General features: G+C 41.5%; 2 protein-coding genes across 5 annotated transcripts in view; one reads left to right on the forward strand and one right to left on the reverse strand.

Annotated features, from left to right (window-relative positions):
- Window positions 1-16,058, forward strand: part of PRMT9 (protein arginine methyltransferase 9) — a 37,538-nt gene extending 21,480 nt beyond the window's left edge. For 2 of the 3 annotated variants that reach the window (XM_069556743.1, XM_069556744.1), the window contains exons 9-12: window positions 1,293-2,010; window positions 7,742-7,895; window positions 14,537-14,659; window positions 14,948-16,058. In XM_069556743.1, the coding sequence (XP_069412844.1) occupies window positions 1,293-2,010; window positions 7,742-7,895; window positions 14,537-14,659; window positions 14,948-15,163 (1,211 nt within the window). In that variant the 3' untranslated portion in view covers window positions 15,164-16,058. The remainder of the gene's footprint in view (window positions 1-1,292; window positions 2,011-7,741; window positions 7,896-14,536; window positions 14,660-14,947) is intronic. The other variant, XR_011249779.1, reaches the window with a different exon arrangement.
- A 602-nt stretch (window positions 16,059-16,660) lies between these two features.
- Window positions 16,661-20,443, reverse strand: part of TMEM184C (transmembrane protein 184C) — a 33,454-nt gene continuing 29,671 nt past the window's right edge. For both annotated transcript variants that reach the window (XM_069556747.1, XM_069556749.1), the window contains exons 7-10: window positions 19,648-19,760; window positions 18,327-18,426; window positions 17,631-17,802; window positions 16,661-17,407 (exon numbers count right to left, since the gene is read on the reverse strand). In XM_069556747.1, coding sequence (XP_069412848.1) covers window positions 17,142-17,407; window positions 17,631-17,802; window positions 18,327-18,426; window positions 19,648-19,760 — 651 coding nt within the window. In that variant the 3' untranslated portion in view covers window positions 16,661-17,141. The remainder of the gene's footprint in view (window positions 17,408-17,630; window positions 17,803-18,326; window positions 18,427-19,647; window positions 19,761-20,443) is intronic.

Raw genomic sequence — 20,443 nt, forward strand, 5'->3', positions numbered from 1 at the left:
GGTGGCACTGGGTCCTCGCTGCTAGTTGTGGTGAGAGGGGGCTACTCTTTTTTGGCAGCGCCCAGGCTTCTCGTTTAAGTGGCTGCTCTTGTTACGGAGCACAGGCCCCAGACGCACGGGCTTCAGGAGTTGCGTCCTGTGGGCTTAGTTGCTGCAGTTCACAGGCTCTAGAGTGTGGGCTCAGTAGTGGTGGACTTTAGAGCCGGCGGCATGTGCAGTCTTCCTGGGTCAGGGATCGAACCTGTGTCCCCTGCATGGGCGGGCAGATTCCTAACCGCTGTACCACCAGGGAAGTCCACGATGTAGTTTTTATTGTAGGACTTAGTCCTTCCTTACATTTTCAAATTTCTAAACATTCAAGGGTATCTAAATACTTACAGTTAAGAAATATTACTGATAAGGTGCTATTGAAGGCTGCCTTGTTCTTTCAGAAATCTCTCTAGAGAAAAGAATGTCCCTTTAAGCTAAAGTGAGGTTTGGTATTGATTTCTGAATTTCATTTATCTTTGTTATTTCTGGCTTCATTAACAAAGAAGATTGGGAGTCTCTTGTAGTCCTTCCCCCACCCTCTATTTTGGGGTCATTGATGATCCGTGGTGATTACAGTAAAAGGACAGTAATGCAGTTCAGTTCAGTTCAGTCGCTCAGTCGTGTCCGACTCTTTGCGACCCCATGAGCCGCAGCACGCCAGGCCTCCCTGTCCCTCACCAACTCCTGGAGTTCACCCAAACTCAAGTCCATCGAGTCGGTGATGCCATCCAGCCATCTCATCCTCTGTCGTCCCCTTCTCCTGCTGCCCCCGATCCCTCCCAGCATCAGGGTCTTTTCAGATGAGTCAACTCTTCGCATGAGGTGGCCAAAGTACTGGAGTTTCAGCTTTAGCATCATTCCCTCCAAAGAAATCCCAGGGCTGATCTCCTTTAGAATGGACTGGTTGGATCTCCTTGCAGTCCAAGGGACTCTCAAGAGTCTTCTCCAACACCACAGTTCAAAAGCATCAATTCTTCATTAGTTAGGGTCAAATAATGAGCTGTAGAATCTGTTTTGCTGTAAGTTAATTGGCTCTTCAAACCTCACTTTTTCCTTATGTAAAGCTGAAGGTGTTTCCCTAGGTTTTTTTTTAAAAACATAGATTAATTCACTTAATTGTAATTAAGTCCATAAATGTAGTCTTTCCTGTAGTTGTTAAAAAATGAGGGGAGAACCAAGGTGTTTGTGTGATCCTCGGGCTTATAAACACTCATAGTCATTGATTACATTTTTTTCTTTTTCTTTCTTCCTGTTTTACAAAGACTACTGGATAAAGCCTGGGGACCAGGTGATGATGGAAGTGTCTTGTCAAGATTGTTACTTAAGAATCCAGAGTATCAGTGTCTACCATTCAGAACATGAGATGGAGGTCGGGAAAAGTTTTACCAGGAATAAAGACTTGCTGTCTTTCGGAAACGAGGCTGAACTCTGTAGTGCTCTGGCCAACCTTCAGACCAGTAAGCCAGATGTTGTGGAGCAGATATGTGTATTGGAATCCACAGAAATTGCTTTGCTTAATAACATCCCATACCACGAAGGCTTTAAAATGGCAATGGAGAAAGTGTTGTCTTCACTGACTCCGGAGAAGCTAGGTGAGGCCATGGACACTCAGTGTCAGAATAACGAGATGAGCTGTGGAAGTGGACCGAGTAATTCTCACCAGAGCACCCCTGAGCCTTTGTATGTGTTAGATGTGTCTGAGGGCTTCTCTCTTCTCCCTGTAATTGCTGGCACCCTCGGGCGGGTCAAACCTTACAGTTCTGTGGAGAAGGACCAGCATCGTGCGGCCCTGGACTTCATATGTGAAGCCAGTCGCTTTCCTAAAGACACACTTGAGTTTTGGTTGAGACATGTGGAAGACGAATCTGCTGTGTTGCAAAGGCCCAAATCAGACAAGTTGTGGAGTATAATTATATTGGATGTCATTGAGCCATCTGGACTCATTCAGCAGGAAATAATGGAAAAGGCTGCAATATCCAGGTAAAACACCAAACTACAACCTGTGGTTTGTGTGAGCTCAGACTTCGTGTGAACTCTTTCAGTTCCTTAATGGCGTAGCTGCGTGAATGAGCCACGATCACTGTGTGTTCCTGAAGCTTTGCTTTTCACGACCTGTGGCTTCATGTCTGTCTTTTTCTGTGCATGTTACTATTGAGTTGTGTTTTTTCCCCCTAAAGGAATCCCCCCTGAATTTATAGGTTTTAACTTCTGTGTTACACAGACAGTATAGGAGCACTGGTGAGAATACAGACCAGACTGTGGCAGCAGAAGGCAGATTGTTGGGAAAAAAGCATTTGCGTATATAGTGAACTCTATTTTAGGTTTCACATTCATTTTCTTTTGTTAACCACACTTACCTTTTCATGTGAGGTAACCAGTAAAAATCACTACCATTTTCTATTCTTTAAAACAAACTTGTGCATACCCTAGATTATGGGGATATAGAGGTCTGACATGCATGCATACATAGAAATATACACTCATACTCTCTCTCAAAATTTTAAACAGCTGTACTTTAGATAGATGGTAGAACAAGGAGCTGAGTGGGTTAGTAGTCTCAAATTTGTCCCTGAATTCCTAAAGTAGTAAAATTTTCCGTAAGCCATTTAATACCTCTTGTCTTCAGTTATAAAATGAGGGGTGCTGGACTAGATGCCTTTGAAGGCATTTTAGCTCTCTGAATTTGTCACACAAATGAGGTTTGACTTATTTGGCAGAATCACTGTGGAATCACTGTACTGTTTACCTAACGGTTTATTTTTAGTTTTGATTTAATTCTTTTTCTGATTTTTTAAAATTGTGGTAAAATGAACATAACATGAAATTTTTCATCTTAGCCATCTCTAAGTTCAATGGTATTATTATAAATATTTTAGTAATATTGTGCAGTCATTAGCTCGTCATTCTCGTAACTCTTTCCATCTTGTAAAACTGAAACTTTATACCCATCAAACAATAATTCTTCATTCCACCCTCCCCCCAGCTGCTTAAAACCACCATTCTACTCTCTGCTTCTGTGAGTTCGACTGCTCTACCTCATATGACTGGAATCATGCAGTTTTGGGTGTGTGTGTGTGTGTGTGTGATTGTCTTATTTCACTTAGCATAATATCCTCCAGGTTCATCCATATTGTAGTAGATGTAAGAATTTCCGTCCTTGTTAAGGTGGAATAATGTTCCTTTGTATGTATTATGTTGTCGCATTTTGCTTATCCACGCATAGATGGACTGATGAGTTATTTTAGTGGGAAACAACTTACATGCTGCTTACAATTCCTCTTCGGTGTGTCTCTCAGTAGAGGGAGGGGTCCTACTAGTGGTTTGGGTGGGACAGCTCTTTGGGAGAGGTGGGATGGGGACAGTGTGTTGCAGGAAGGCTGGCACCTCTGGGAACTGAGTGCTAGGAGCGAGCTTCCCTGGTGGTTCGGTGGCCAGGACTCCGCCTGCCAGTGCAGGAGACACGGGTTCAGTCCCTGGTCAGGGAAGACCCCACATGCAGCAGAGCATCTGGGCCCGCACACCACATCTGCTGAGCCTGTGCTCGAGAGCCTGTGAGCCCGAGCGCTCACCCTCAGCAAAAAGAGAAGCCCGTTCACTGCAGCTGGAGAGCAGCCCCCGCTATCTGCAACTAGAGAGAGGCCTGTGCCGCAGACCCAGCACAACCGAGAATAAATACATCAGGTAAAAAAAAGCTCGCAGCCCTTTGATCAGCGTGTTAGCCAGTGTTCCCGCTCTTCCCTCAGGACACCTCCTGAGTAGTAGGGGAGAGAACCAGCGCTCCGCCCCTTCAGCCTAAGCTTGTGCACAACAGGTTCCTTACCAGCTCCTCTGGAGGTGGACACAGCTTCCCTTGGTCCTGGGGCCAGTGGTGTGCACACTCTGCCCCAGGCCTTTCATTATCATCTTTAGTTACTGACAGCAGAGAGGCCTCAGGACAAAGAGAATGAAGTTCAGGGTTGGGAGGAGAGATTGTTTTTAGGATAAGGGTAAAAGGCGTCTGTCACATCACTGAATACCAACCCTCCCGAAGAAAGGTCAAGGAGGAAACAAGCCATTTCACAAACTATTAAGTTTCTTTGTTGTTACTGTTTTAAAATGTTTATTTATTTATTTATTTCAGTCCCACTAGATTAAAATACAGGAGACAGTTTAAAAGCTTGGTGAACTTTTTTTAAATTTAAACCCGTTTTAAAACACTTTTGTGTTGGATCACAAGGAAACAGTGAAGAGTTTCTTCAGAATTTTTGCCATTTATGGTTAGACTTTTGAGTTGGAACAATTTTTGTTTTTTTCCTTGAAGGCACAGATGGTTCAGAAATATTATTGGCTTTGCAGAGGATTCCATTGAGGAGTCTGGCAGCTGCCTTGGTGTGACGACAAAACTGTGTCAGTAAAGCCAAGCAGAGCTTCAGGGAGTTACTGTTTATCTACACATAACTAAGACGCATTCCAGTTAGTAATGGCAACACTGAGTAAAGAAGGATTTGTACAAGATTTTAGATTAAAATAGTGTGAACATGGCCTTTTAAAATAATCTGCATACTTGCTTTTGTGGAGTCTTTATCTCTGGCATGGCTTTAGTACATGAGCAAACCTTTCTTTTTAGGTATCAAAACTGATATATTTTTCACTTTGTTTAGCCTGATTTTCTGGTTACTCCCTAAGTGATTTAACTGTATTACCCTCCCTCCTGTTCTCTCTCCTATAGATTTTATGGCTAGAAGGCTGGCTGTTATTAACCTGTGTGCTTTTTGTTTACCGATTTCATCGAACACTACCCTCTTGTGGCTGTATAGGGGTGGAGGGAATTCGTCAAGCATCGGCAGCGCTGTGGCTTAGTATCTCATTTAAGACTTGGTGATCTTAAGAAAAATTAGATCTGGTTTCCTTTAAATGGATCACAATCAGCAGATAACTTCAGTTCAGAAAATTTAGTACCGTGAGTTGTCAGGATTAAACTTGATCCATTTGAGGGAAATGGGTAAGTTTTTTCAGTTCTTCAGGGAGATGTTAAAATTGTCTATGATTTGGTAAAGGCATAGATTGGAATTTTGTTAAGAGCTGTGTGATTTTGAGGTATGTATGTAATTTTACTAATTGTGTGAGATTCAGTTTCTACTAGACTTTACCAAAATGCTAAAAAAAAGTTGGTAGGACAGGAATAATGAAAATGAGTAAAGCATTGGGGTCAGTGGGGGCCGCTTTTAGGCTAATTTAGGTAAGAGCTTATCACAACTTAAATGATCACGTACTTACATTTAGTGAAGACAGATCTTCCTGACTTCTGATGAAGACTTGTCTCAGTCAGTCTGATGCCATTACACTCAGGATTCCTCTCTTTCTACGCTGATTCTTTGCTCATGAAATGACCTAGTTATGATTTGACTTCCTATCAGCTAGTCTTTAGGGAAAGTTATTATGAGAGCAGCCTGTTTAACTTTTGTAAACTTCTGTGTCAGTTTTTTACTTTGAAAAATTTCAAACGTAAGAAAAATTGCAAGAAAAGGAACAGCAAACACAAGACTGTTTTCTCTATTGAACCATATGATGGTTGTTGGCCTCCTAACCTTCCCCCTTAACTTTAACAGCTCAGCACATGTCTCCTTAGAACACGGGCTTTCCCCTACATATCACAGTAAGATGATCACACTCAGGAAGCTTAACACGGATCAAATACTATTATTTAACAGACAGTCTGTATTAAAATTTCCCCTGCTTTATGCCAGTAATACTCCATTGCTTTTCTTTTCCTCCCCAGTCGAGTTCTAATCAAGGGGTATTACATTTAGTTGCCATGTCTTTTGACTGTTATTCAGTTGATATTCTGGTTTTAGATCACTTTAAATGGTTGAGATAATCAGTTTAGTAAAAACAGAATTAATATTAAAATAATTTTAAACTAAGAGCCGAAGTGCCAAAGTGGTTTTGAGGAATGTGATGTTTTATAGTTTGTCAAGATTTTAATGATCTATTCAGGAAAACTGCATAGCAAACAATTTTAGAAACTTACAGGAACTAATTTTTTAGGTATGCACAAATATATTGGTCAAAAACTTTGTCTTGTATTTTTATAAACAGATCCTTACTGACTAGAAATATTTAAGAGTAAAAGCTTACTATGAAAGGTATATATGATAGTATGAAGTCTAGCTGTCTATAGTAGCAGCCTGTCTAGAAGTTCAGATGGAAACCAATTTGGATTGTTCAGTAAGAATGAGGGACTTAATGTTTGATTTCAAATGTGGCAAATGATTAAAGGGCCTTAAACTATCCTCCATGTCTGTTTCATTTGAGGGCAGGAGGTGACCACCCCCTCTCCCACCGCCCCCATCCACCTGCCCCGGACCCCACCCCACACTGCTCTCACACCTCGCACAGAGCTCAGGGCTGTGGAAACAAGACTGTATATGTGGGCGTGGGAGCTGCCTTGGCCTAAGCGCCTCATATTTCACATGGGAACTTCTCCCATAGGCATAGCTTCCAAGCTCTAGCCATAGGAACAGGTGGTTACAAGTTACCCCTGACTCAGGGAAGCCCAGAGGTGGTGTCCTTCCCATCAGGCATCTGTAGTTCACAGTTCTTAGTCCACGTGCATCTACCCATTAAGAAACATGTAAAAACTTCTTTTTTTAAACCATAAGCAGTGTTGTTGATAACAGCTGACATTCCACCTTCATAGAATTTCCAGGGAAACAGAAAGTGAATCCAAGATAAGTATAGGAAGAGAAGGTGTTTTGTTAGCCCTTTATTCATACACGTTACTCTACAGTATTTGGATTTTTAATCATTTTTCCTTTCAGAGTGTTTAACTTTTTATTCTGAAATAATTTCAAGCTTACAGAGAAGTTAGAGAACAGTACAAAAACCCACACATGAACCTTACATCCAGGGTCACAGATTGTTACCGTATTGCCACATACGCTTTAGTATTCTCTCTGAACACTTTAAGCTTCAGATACCATATTCCTGTACCCCTCAATACTTCCGTGTGTATTTTGTAATCATCACACACTTACCAAAACGAGGAAATCTCTATGGACATAGTACTGATATCTAAGGGAAACAGTCTTACTCAGATATTCCACCATTTGTGGCAGGAATGCCCTTCATAGGTCCAGAATTCAGTCCAGGGTCACATATTGCATTTGGTCTCCTTTATTCTGCAACAGTTCCTCAGTCTTTCATGACATTTACAGTTTCGAAAAGTGGAGGCCTTTTATTTTGTAGAATGTTCCTCATGTTTCTTACTAGAGGAGTCGGACTATTCATCTGAGAGACCACAGAAGTTTGGTCACGTTAGGAGGCATGTATGTTGCTTTACCCTAGATCTGTGGATGTGAATTTAGATCAGTTGGTTTAAGTTGTATCCATCAGGTTTTTTCCACTCTTTAAGTTGCTATTTTTCCTTTGTAATAAGTCCTTTATGGGGGTGAAACTTTGAGACTCTTAAATATCTTTGTCCTAATTAAACTTTCAGCCTCTAGTTTTAATAGCCACTGATGACTCTTCCCGAACCTGAAAACTTGTACTCATCCAGCTCACTGGTTACTTTTCGGGGGGTCCACCAGTCTGCCATTGTGAACTACCAGCCAACTACCAGTCTAAAGACCATTACACTGTATACTGTCTTAGATCCCCAGTAATTTAGTTACTGGTATTTATAAAATGTAGGGCATCAAGATACTTTTTAAAGCATTTGTCCTTCCTCCAGGTGTTTGCTACAGTCTGGAGGCAAGATTTTTCCCCAGTATGTGCTGATGTTTGGGTTGCTCGTGGAATCGCAGACTCTGTTGGAGGAGAGTGCCGTGCAGGGCACAGAACGAACTCTTGGCTTCAACATAGCGCCTTTCATTAACCAGTTTCAGGTGAGCGTTTAGAAGAGAAGTTCAGCCCGGTGGCTGTCACCCACAGTCTCTCTCTAGGTTTATAGTCACTGCGTTTAACTGGATTGCTCTGGTACTCAGTTTTTTAGAGCCAAGGAACTTACTAGTGGTAAAAATCAAACCTTGGGGTTAGTATAGCCAAGATTTCTGTTGTTCCTGACAGAAGTCTATGACTCTTGTTCTGAACCACTGTTGTAAATGAAAAATAGGGTACCGGGTTTAGTCTTATGAAAAATTATGATCCTTGTCTAAAAAAGCAGCCACCAGGAGACCTCTGTTCTCAACAGGAGCCCTTAATCACACTGAGGCTGGAGGCTGGCAGGGGAAGGCGGGAGCAGCTCATCTCCGGGCATTCAGACCGCAGGGAGCAGGAGTGAGTGTAGGAGCGCAAGGAAAAGGGGTTACTCACTGTTTGGAAAACAAGGGTATAGTGCTGGCAAAAGTACCAGCAGCAAGTAGAATCTGTCAGTTGTAACTGTGGAACAGATGGAATATCTAGGGAAGAGGCTTGGGGTTGGAAAGAGGTGGAATCTGCTGAGTAAGCCAGAACAGCACTTTGGGAAGTGGGGTGTTGAGTACTGAATTAAAGGAGTGATATCTAGAGCCTGTAGGTGGTAGTAAGCTCTTGAATATGCATTATTAGATCTTCCATGAGCAGTATTTGCTCAACAAATATAATTTTTTTGAGGAAATGATTTTTTTCAGAGCAGGCTAAAGTTTTGGAGTTTATTTAATGATCTCAGTTTTTTGGAGAGTTTAATAAAGAAAATGTACTTACCAGAAGACATGTTTGTAGTCCAGAAATACCACATTCTACTGTCTGTCTAGCTTTTCTTTGATCCTGACGTCAACAGTTCTTTGATTCCATCACAATCTACAATATTTTAATCCTGCCGTCTTTTCCCCCTGCCCCCCACCTCATATCCTCCTTTCCTGAACAGCTTATATTCCACGGTCGATACGTTTTTCATGTATCTTTCCCTGCCCTTTTTCTGCTGGCCTGGGGGCAGTCCCACCTTGGTTAAACTCAGCTTTCTGCCTTCTCTACACTGGTACCCCTGCAGCTGAGCATGTTGACTGTGGCCTCACTTCAGCATATGACCAGGCATCTCAAGAGGCTCCATGAACTTGCTGGGCAGTTTTGCCTTTCCTAGCCCGCTTGCTCATTTTCTGAGCTGTCGTCCTGTCTTCGCCTCTGTGGTGTGCTCAGTCACTCAGGCTTTTCCCATTCTTTGCAACCCCGTGGACTAGAGCCCATCAGACTCTTCTGTCCATGGGATTTTCCTGCCAAGAGTTCTGGAGTGGGTTGCCACTTCCGCCACCAGGGGATCTTCCTGACCCAAGGATCAAATCCACATCTCTTGCATTGGCGGGTGGACTCTCTTCCACTGAGCCACCTGGAAAGCCCCACTTTCTCTTTGAATGTGTTAGTCACTCAGTCGTGTCTGACTCCACCAAGCTCCTCTGTCCACGGAATTCTCCAGGCAAGAACTGGAGTGGGTTGCCATGCCCTTCTCCAATCTGATGTGATGATTAGCTGACTACTACACTGACAACCAAGTGAACCAATGATACACAATGAGAGGTTGTAAAAAAGTTATACAGAAAACAGCAGAAATCTATTCATTCAACAAATGTCTTCTCCATGTGCTCTTTTAGGTTTGGGGATTATAGTCATGAAATTAAAGAGAGAAGTTTCTGTCCTCATGGAGCTAATATTCAAATTGATTGTAAATAAACGAGAGACAGACAGTAAACAAAGGAGTGAAAAGATTAGTATGATAGGTAATGAGACGTGAGGTTAGAGGATAATGGAGTTGGAGGCATGGGATGTTCTATTTATGTAAAATGCCTAAGGAAAGGACTCATGGATAATTAGTGATATTCAAGCAATGGCACCCCACTCCAGTACTCTTGCCTGGAAAGTCCCACGGATGAAGGAGCCTGGAAGGCTGCAGTCCATGGGGTCGCTGAGGGTCAGACATGACTGAGCGACTTCACTTTCACTTTGATGCACTGGAGAAGGAAATGGCAACCCACTCCAGTGTTCTTGCCTGGAGAATCCCAGGGACGGGGGAGCCTGGTGGGCTGCCGTCTGTGGGGTCGCACAGAGTCGGACACGACTGAAGTGACTTAGCAGCAAGCAGAGATCAGAGAGAAATCAGGAAAGATCAGCAAGTGCAAAGATCGGAGGCCAGAGCATGATTGGAGTTCTCAGAAATGGCAGAAACCATGAGGAAGAGTCAGGTGAAGGATGCGCTAAGGAGAGTGTCAGGAGCCAGATCCTGTGGAGCCTCCTATAGGGATCGTGGGGTTTTGGCTTCTACTGTGAAAGGGGTGGGGAAAAACTGGAGGGTATTGGCCAGAGGAGGGATAAGGTGTGACTTGTTTTGAAAGGCTTGCTGTGGTTGCTGTGTTGGAGACCGCTATAGCCACCAGGCAAAGGCACGAGGTTACTGCCGTAATCCAGGGGAGACGTGAGAGAGGCGAGTGGTAGTAATGGACGTGGTGCACAGTTGAGACCGCTGGCGTACTCTGAAGGGAGGCTTTGTCACAGACTGGACCTGGGGTATGAGAAAGCGCCTGGAAGGACAGTTACTGTATACTGATAAGGGGGAAACAGCAGGAGGGTCAGGCTGTGCTTGTGTTTTTATGGGGTCATTAGACAGTCAGGATAAGAATTCAGAGAAATAGCTAGCCTAGAGATGATGTTTAAAGCCGTAAGACTGGGATGAGATCACTTTGGGGATGTGTAGAAAGAGAATATAGAGTCGAGAACGAAGTTCTAGAGAACTCCCAAGGTGATGAGCTCTGGATTGGAAACCTAGGAAGGAATGAGGAGTGATGACAGGAGAAGCCAGTAGGCTGCTGGAGAAGCAGCAGTGAGGACAGAGGAGGGATGGATGCCGCTTGGGAGGGTTAGCGTGCAGGTTATGGGAGTGACACAGGGCAGCAGTCCTGGCAGGGGCCTGGGATTGCTGTGCATGTTCACGGGTAGGGACGGTCGGTGGATCTGTGTCCTGTTTCCCTGCAAACAGCTGTTCTCTAATACATTACTCAAGTCACACAGGGCCCTCTTATTTATTTGGCTGCACTGGGTCTTCACTGCTGTGCGAGAGAGTGGGGGCTACTCTGTAGTTGCAGGGTGTGGGGTTCTCACTGCGGTGGCTTCTCTGGTTGCAGAGCGTGGGCTCCAGGGTGCCTGGATTTCAACAGCTGCTGCATGTAGGCTTAATAGCTGTGGCGCACAGGCTCTAGAGCAGAGGCCCAGTAGTCGGGGCACGCAGGCTTAGCTGCTCCACAGCATGTGTGATCTTCCCGGCTCAGGGATTGAACCCGTGTTCCCTATATTGGCAGGCGGATTCCTTACCCCGAGCCACCAGGGAACCCCTAAGAGGGCACTTTTAAAACAAGTTTCCTTTCTATTTCAAGTGCTGCTGCTGCTGCTAAGTTGCTTCAGTCGTGCCCAACTCTCTGCGACCCCATAGACGGCAGCCCACCAGGCTCCCCCGTCCCTGGGATTCTCGAGGCAAGAACACTGGAGCGGGTTGCCATTTCCTTCTCCAATGCATGAAAGTGAAAAGTGAAAGTGAAGTTGCTCCGTCGGGCCCGACTCTTCGTGACCCCATGGACTGCAGCCTACCAGGCTCCTCTGTCCATGGGATTTTCCAGGCTAGAGTACTGGAGTGGGGTGCCATCGCCTTCTCCATTTCAAATGAGAAGGCTAAAAGTTAATAGGAAGGTTTCATTGTTACTAAGGGCTTCCCTGATAGCTCAGTTGGTAAAGAATCTGCCTGCAGTGCAGGAGACCCTGGTTCGATTCCTGGGTCAGGAAGATCCACTGGAGGAGGGGTAGACTACCCACTCCAGTATTCTTGGGCTTCCTTTGTGGCTCAGCTGGTAAAGAATCCGACTACAGTGCAGGAGACCTGGGTTCGATTCCTGGGTTGGGAAGATCCCCTGGAGGAGGGAAAGGCTACCCACTCAGTGGGATAGCTCCTCTAGGCCCTCCTGTGCTGCGCAGCCACCACTCCTCGGGTTGCTCCTCCTGGCCGCCGGCATCTGAATGCAGAGTTCCAAAGAATAGCAAGAAGAGATAAGAAAGCCTTCCTCAGTGATCAGTGCAAAGAAGTAGAAGGAAAACAACAGAATGGGAAAGACTTGAGATCTCTTCAAGAAAACTAGAGATACCAAGGGAACATTTCATGCAAAGATGGGCTCGATAAAGGGCAGAAATGGTATGGACCTAACAGAAGCAGAAGATATTAAGAAGAGGTGGCAAGAATACACAGAAGAACTGTACAAAAAAGATCTTCACGACCCAGATAATCTTGATGTGATCACTAATCTAGAGCCAGACATCTTGGAATGTGAAGTCAAGTGGGCCTTAGTATCACTACGAACAAAGCTAGTGGAGGTGATGGAATTCCAGTTGAACTATTTCAAATCCTAAAAGATGATGCTGTGAAAATGCTGCACTCAATATGCCAGCAAATTTGGAAAACAGCAGTGGCCGCAGGACTGGAAAAGGTCAGTTTTCATTCCAATTCCAAAGAAAGGCAATGCCAAAGAATGCTCAAACTACCGCACAATTGCACTCATCTCACATGCTAGTAAAGTAATGCTCAAAATTCTCCAAGCCAGGCTTCAGCAATACGTGAACTGTGAACTCCCTGATGTTCAAGCTGGTTTTAGAAAAGGCAGAGGAACCAGAGATCAAATTGCCAACATCCGCTGGATCATGCAAAAAGCAAGAGAGTTCCAGAAAAATATCTATTTCTGCTTTATTGACTATGCCAAAGCCTTTGACTGTGTGGATCACAATAAACTGTGGAGAATTCTGAAAGAGATGGGAATACCAGACCACCTAACCTGCCTCTTGAGAAATCTGTATGCAGGTCAGGAAGCAACAGTTAGAACTGGACATGGAACAACAGACTGGTTCCAAATAGGAAAAGGAGTATGTCAAGGCTGTATATTGTCACCCTGCTTATTTAACTTATATGCATCATGAGAAACACTGGACTGGAAGAAACAAAACCTGCAATCAAGATTGCCTGGAGAAATATCAATAACCTCAGATATGCAGAGGACACCACCCTTATGGCAGAAAGTGAAGAGGAGCTAAAAAGTCTCTTGATGAAAGTGAAAGAGGAGAGTGAAAAAGTTGGCTTAAAGCTCAACATTCAGAAAACGAAGATCATGGCATCTGGTCCCATCACTTCGTGGGAAATGGATGGAGAAACAGTGGAAACAGTGTCAGACTTAATTTTGGGGGGCTCCAAAATCACTGCAGATGGTGACTGCAGCCATGAAGTTAAAAGACGCTTACTCCTTGGAAGAAAAGTTATGACCAACCTAGATAGCATATTCAAAACCAGAGACATTACTTTGCTGACTAAGGTCTGTCTAGTCAAGGCTATGGTTTTTCCAGTGGTCACGTATGGATGTGATAGTTGGACTGTGAAGAAGGCAGAATGCCGAAGAATTGATGCTTTTGAACTGTGGTGTTGGAGAAGACTTGAGAGTCCCTTGGACTGTAAGGAGATCAGCCCTGGGATTTCTTTGGAAGGAATGATGCTAAAGCTGAAGCTCCAGTACTTTGGACACCTCATGCGAAGAGTTGACTCATTGGAAAAGACGCTGATGCTGGGAGGGATTGAGGGCAGGAGGAGAAGGGGATGACCCAGGATGAGATGGCTGGATGGTATCACGGACTTGATGGACGTGAGTCTGAGTGAACTCCAGGAGATGGTGATGGACAGGGAGGCCTGGCGTGGTGTGATTCATGGGGTCGCAGAGTCGGACACGACTGAGCGACTGAACTGAACCCTGAACTCAGTATTCTGGCCTAGAAAATTCCATGGATTGTATAGTCCATAAGGTCACAAAGAGTTGGACACGACTGAGCAACTTTCACTTTCTCAGTTGTTACTAAAACTGATGCAAGATTTTATCGTAGTGTTAGTTGCTCAGTCATGTCCGACTATTTGTGACCCCATGGACTGTAGCCTGCCAGACTTCTCTGTCCGTAGAATTTTCTAGGCAAGAATACTGGAGTGGGTTGCCATTCCCTCCTCTAGGGGATCTTGACTCAGGGATAGAACCCGGGTCTCCTGCGTTGTGGGCAGATTCTTTACTGTCTGAGCCACTAAGGAAGTGATTGATTTTTTTTTTTTAATTATAATTTGCAAAGTTGAGAACCGCTGTCTTCTAGATAATAAACAATTTTCAAAATGAAATCTATTAAGTGTTCAGTAGAATTTGGCATATTTTCTTAAATAGTACAATAATTAATGTTGTGGTGTTTGCTTAGTTCATCTTCACACATAAGCACATCCTTGTTTAACAATTTGGGGAGCTGTTTAATCTGCTTTTATCCAAGCAAAGAATCTACAGATAATTGAAATCATAGAAAATTATTAAACAAATGTAAAACTTGGTTTGTTCATTCTTCCTGTAAAACTGGAATCGTGGAAGTCTTTTTTTGCTTTAAGGTTGATGTGGCAATTAAGTGAGATAATTGATATAAAAAGTACCATATCATTGAGCTAAGTACAAAGCAAGAAACTTGGGTCACAAAAAGTACTGAATTAAAAGCAAAAATTTTATACTTTCTTTAGGTACCTATACGTGTATTTTTGGACCTGTCCTCATTGCCTTGTATACCTTTAAGCAAACCAGTGGAACTCTTAAGACTAGACTTAATGACGCCCTATCTGAACACCTCTAACCGAGAAGTAAAGGTAAAATGATTATTCTTGTCATATTCAGAAGTATCTGAAATTATGTAATACTTTACATACTTAAAATAGCTTTAGCCACTTTCTTTGAATTTAAATGTTACTTTCTAAACAGTATCCAGACCTGAGTTTGCATAAATATCAGTTTCTAGAATAGGTTGGTATTAATCTGAATTGGGTGATTAAATGTATTTCTTTATAAAATTTGGATCTAAAACTTACTAAAAAGACAAAGACTTATCCAAGTTTACTCCATCTGATGAAATTCTTGCGATTTCTTAATTTTCATAGGTACGCATTTGTAAATCTGGACAAGTGACTGCCATTCCATTTTGGTATCATATGTACCTCGACGATGAGATTAGGTTAGATACTTCGAATGAAGCCTCTCACTGGAAACAGGCTGCAGTTGTTTTAGATAATCCCATCCAAGTGGAAATGGGAGACGAACTTGTACTCAACATCCAGCACCACAAAAGCAACGTCAGCATCACCATAAAGCAATGAAGAGCAGATTTCTAATGAAAAAATGTGCAAGTAGAGCAGTGGGTTTCCAGTTCTAGGCTGAATTAGTAGTGGGATTGCAACCATAAGATGGAGGTGTATTTAGGTCCTTGAAATGGTCAAATAGTTTTAAAACATTGACATTAATAAAGTATATTTAAAGACCCTAACTAAAGAGTAGCATTATTATAAAAATCTTGCCGTAGACTTCCTTTCTGGCAAAGGCTGTCATTAATTTTTCAAATTAGAAACTTTTTATTGCTTGTTTTTACTTATTAAAATTTGCCATACTTGTTAGTCTGTACCCTAAAACTGTAAAGATAAGGAATTTTGAGTCTCCTATTCAGTTTTTAGACATCTTGGCTATTTTCCTTAAATCTGAACTTTTGGTGAGGATACCTCAAAAAGTTGGTTTCCACTGAAGATTGAGGGTTTATGTTTACCTGTAAATTCTAAGCTTGCTTCTTGTAAATGTTGAAATACTTCTGAACCACCTTCTCAGTTTTGTGTTTTGGGAATGCAAATCTGAATAAGACGTTTAAGCTACAGACTAAATGTAATTAAAGAATAAAAGGAGGACAAAAATTTTCCTGGTCTGCCTTTGGGAAAGAAAAATTTTAAAGCTGATAAATTCAGAAAGTTAAACCTAAACCAGTATTTTTCAAAGTTTTGATGTGAATACATAGTGAAAAAAAAAAATCCAGACCTGAAATAGGGAGATTAATATAGATTATCATGCCTTATGTATACTGTGTGCTCTGTAGGTAAGCCACACAGAAAATAAGATGTACCTTCTCTCCACACTGCCTGTTCACCTTGCCTTTAGGATTATACTGCCCAACTTTACTTTCAGTAGAAACATTTCATTTATAATAGACAATAAAAACTTTGTACCTAATTACTGTGTACGTGTGTGTGTGTGTGTGTGTGCGCGCGCGCGCTTAAATATATAAAGCATAGATTTTGAGAAATAAATACTTACCCTTGCTATTTGCCACATACTGCTCTGGCACTTTCTATATTTATTTTCAGTGTAAAATGTTAGGTGCAAGGGGTTGTGATTAACAATTAGAGGAACTCTAACCTAAGTAGTAAATTTCTCCCAGAGAGTATCTGCAAGTCTTGTGACTGTGGTTTGATAAACAGTTAGGACTACTCAGCCCAGATTTACATTTGCTGACACCTTTAGTAGCCTTAAAGAAAAGCAGACTCTGTTTCTATCACAAGGTTCTTATTCTTCCACTCTTTTGTCCAGTTTATTCTTTTCATCTCCAAGTCCTAGATAACCTATTAATCTGTTCGCCTTGGTGCAAATAATGATTTTTTAGACAGTAGTTGTTTTAAGATTAATAGATTAGGTCCTAGACATTTCTCCTAGTAGGAATGTTAAGACACAGTCATCTCTCACTGTAGGTATATGATTTTCAACCCTTTAATTTTGGGGGCTTAAGTTTTTCTGCTGTGCCTCTAATCACAAGAGACATAAAAGGTTGCAGAAAATAAATGATAAATTCTCATTTATTGAAAGACATTCATTTGAGAAATAGAGAAATAATTGTTAGGTAAGCATATATGGCACATGATTATGATTGAGGTCCACTAATTCGCATTTCTGAATTATACTTTCTGCTAGTTCCAGAGCATTATATTCATGCAGCAGTGGTAGGAAGCACTGATTTTTTAAAATGTCCTCCTCTTGATAAAGTACTGTAATGTCAGGAATGGTTAGTAGTCATTGTCTACCATTTGAGGATGTGATACTCTGTAGTGTTAAGAAGTCAAGTCTAAGTCTAGGATATTTAGACTGATTATTTGTGATATACAAAACCTAGTTGTATAAATCCGGTGGTTGTACCTGGTTTGCGCCGTTGTGTTCAAATTTTCCATCATTAATGGCTTGTCCTAAGCACAAAATCCTGAGCAACGGGACACCAGGTAATGAAGTAACACGGCAGCAGCTGAGTCTGCTTCTGCACACTGCTCAGGAAGCCACGGACTTCTCTGACGGCTCTTCTCTTGCTTCTGCAGCATCATTCCCTGTGTCATCAGGTGCGTTAGCTGTGGTTGGTGTAGTCTGGGGGGTCACAGTGTGTCCAAACCCTTGATAGTGGCCCACAGGTGAGGGCGGCACTGAAGAGGCAACCGAGAGTGCATCTTGTGATGATGAGGATAACAAGCTTGTGTGTTCATTTTGATCTTGATCCTCAGGAAAAAACTTTTTCCTAGGATGTCCCATGACTGTCCTTCCTTTAAAGTAGAATAAAAGTGTCCGAGTTAGCCAAAAGTTAGGTTATTTTAAAATTTACTATGATGTTGCCATGCTAAACGTTAAGCTCTTTCCCCCCCCTCCCAATTTGGAGAGCCTTACTGTGGTACTGTTCTACACAAAATCTTTTCAAAAACTTCTTCTACAGACTGGACAGGAGAACTACAATAGGCTATTCGAATAAATAAAATGGCTGGTACTTACCAACATGCCTCACTTGTTCAGAAATATCATCCCTAATGTCTGAAACGTCCCACATAGCAAGAAAGGAATCAAAGCATGAGCCCTCTTCTGCTTCTTGGACATATGGTTTATATGAGAAAGTGTAGTGATGAGCGATAGCAGCAAGGAACATCTCAATACAGATAATAAAGTCCTACAACAACAACATCAACATCATCATCAGCCATATTGGATTTTATATCTAGTTTTGCAGGCAAAAAGCACTATGTCTCTCTTCAAAAATAACTTGAGTATCAACAGCTGTTTGTTCCCTCACAAGACTGTCCTCATATTTTCATTTTCCAAAATAATGATTTTTGACCCCTTCATAAAAACACAAAATGCCAGAAGTTTAACTCAATTTTGTACTACTTCAGTCACCACAAGTATTTCTTGGCCAAGTACAATGTATTCTCTTCCACTATCCAAGGACTTAGAGGAGAAATGCAGAAAAGAGAAACTGAGCAGGAATAACAAAATCTAGGTTCTGTTACTAGTTTGTAGAAGAACCAGGAAGTATGGCCAGTCTTTGTGGGGCTCCCCATTTCCTCACGTGTAAAGTGAGGGAGCAGCAGCCCCTCAGCATGCATATGCACATGCTGTCAGGCTCAGGAGAGAGTACGTAAGAACGCTGAACAAACAGCAAAGTTCTGTTGGGAGTCAGAGAGCACTGCTTACCTGGAGTCCTGTGGCCACAGCTTCTACCGTTTGCCATTCCCATGTATGCTTTTCAGAAATAACGCCAACTTTTACCAACAAAGCAATAACTACTGCTTGCCTATATGTTAGGAAAAGGTAAACGCCAAATCTATATCAAGCATAAAACCAACAGTTGTTTAAAAATATGCCATTTAAAAAGTGAAACCCCAGCACAACCTGTGGACCACACCACCCTGCCTTTACAGCATATTCCCGAAGAGACTGTATAACTGTATTAGATACGTTTGCTTTACACACTGACTCGACCAGTACAGTTTGATCATACGAATTTTGATTATGTATTCTTAGAACTTCGGTACTTGGTTTATAGTCTTTTTTTGTTTTGAAAGTGTGCACAAGTCATTATATTTTAAGTTGGTCCCATACACAGACCATGCCTAACACCTTACACAATAGGAATTTAAAATGAAATAAAAGATACTTAAATGTTAATTTATACACATATTAATTGGTTATTTAGATTATTTTAAAGAACATTTTGGAACCAATCTTTTTTTTTTTTTGGAACCAGTCTTGTTAAACAGCTAAAATGAGATGCGTTTTCATATATCTATATGCAAGAATATTCACTTCCATATTACTTGTAATCGTAAAAAAATAAATTAGGAAAACCTACATGTCAATAAGAAACTGATTAAAAAATTGTATCCATACATTAGAATACTGTGTGTGGCAAAAGCAGAAAACCCAGTAACAGCAAAATTACATTCTCCCTGTATTTACAAAGAACTACAGTATACTAAACATTGAGTTCTACAAGTTTTTATAGTATGACGCTCTTTGTGGTTTTATAAATGATGTGGACCACAATGTCGTTCATTTTGGGTGGTGGGATCGCAAGGATTTCCCCCCGCTTTGTATTATTTGTATATTGTTATATTTGGTATATTTGTTTCCAGGCCCCTATCACCCACCCCCGCTTTACTAAACTGGGACCATGTACAGTTTTGTCATCTGTTTAAAAATTTTTACTAGTGAACATTTTCTCACATTGTAGTATTCTATATCATGTGTTATCTTCCAAACTACTATATGAAAAAACCATGATTTATTTTAATGATTCCCTTAGTGTTGACATTTAGTGTCTCAAATTATTTTCTTCTTATAAATGTTATGTGGCCATTTGATTATTTCTTTATGAAAAACCAAGGATGGCTAAAAGAATGAACTTTTTAAAAGGGAAGCAGACATTTTAATTCCTCTTCCATATTAAGACTTACAAATTTTCATTAAACTGCCCTTTAGAAAATGGCAACATGCAAGAGAAAGCAACACTTACCAAAAAGAAACAAACACCACCAGCTTTACACAAAGAAATTTGCCAACAGGTTGGATTGGACTCAGCTCTTCCTTCAGCACTTTATAAAAGAGCAGGAGACAGTACATGGCGAACTGGAAACAATCAACCGACCACGCATATTCAGTAAGGATAAATACGGTATCAGGGATGCCAAAGGCAAAGAGTGATTTTTCAGGCAAAATTCTCTAGGCTTTATTATGCTCCTTTTAGATAAACAAGAGGCTTTAAATAGTTTACTATGGATGAAAATATCCAACATGAAACTTCTCAGAAGAGACGTGTAACATCATCTCTGAAAATGATTTTAATTGTTCATTTACAGGGCCCACAAAAAACACAGTAAGAAGTGACTGCTGTGAATGGAAGAAAAGGCTCTCATTTAAGCAAAATAAAAACATCTGTCTGCTTATTAACAGCTTTTATATACAAGTTACCATTCATTTTATAAGGGCTGAGCTTACTACTAACTGTACATATATTATTTGTAAGTGAATACATTCAATAAGTACTATTTCAGTAAAACTATGCCCATGAAATCAGAAAGTAAGGAATCAGGGAGACCATTTTTCTTGAGGGCGGTATGTTAATCCTGCTGAATTTACTTTTTAAAGGTAAGTGCTCAAGATAGTACTTATTTTAAAAAATCAGTTGTAATTAGCATTGCACAGCATAAACATTTTTCTAAAAGTTTACTTTTCCCCACCATAAAATGCTCATTTAAAACATTTTAGAATATGAAAGCAGCAAAGTATAAAGTTGTTCACAGTCCCATCAT

Source organism: Ovis canadensis, chromosome 17 (assembly GCF_042477335.2).
Source record: "Ovis canadensis isolate MfBH-ARS-UI-01 breed Bighorn chromosome 17, ARS-UI_OviCan_v2, whole genome shotgun sequence".
In the NCBI taxonomy this organism is placed as follows: domain Eukaryota; kingdom Metazoa; phylum Chordata; class Mammalia; order Artiodactyla; family Bovidae; genus Ovis; species Ovis canadensis.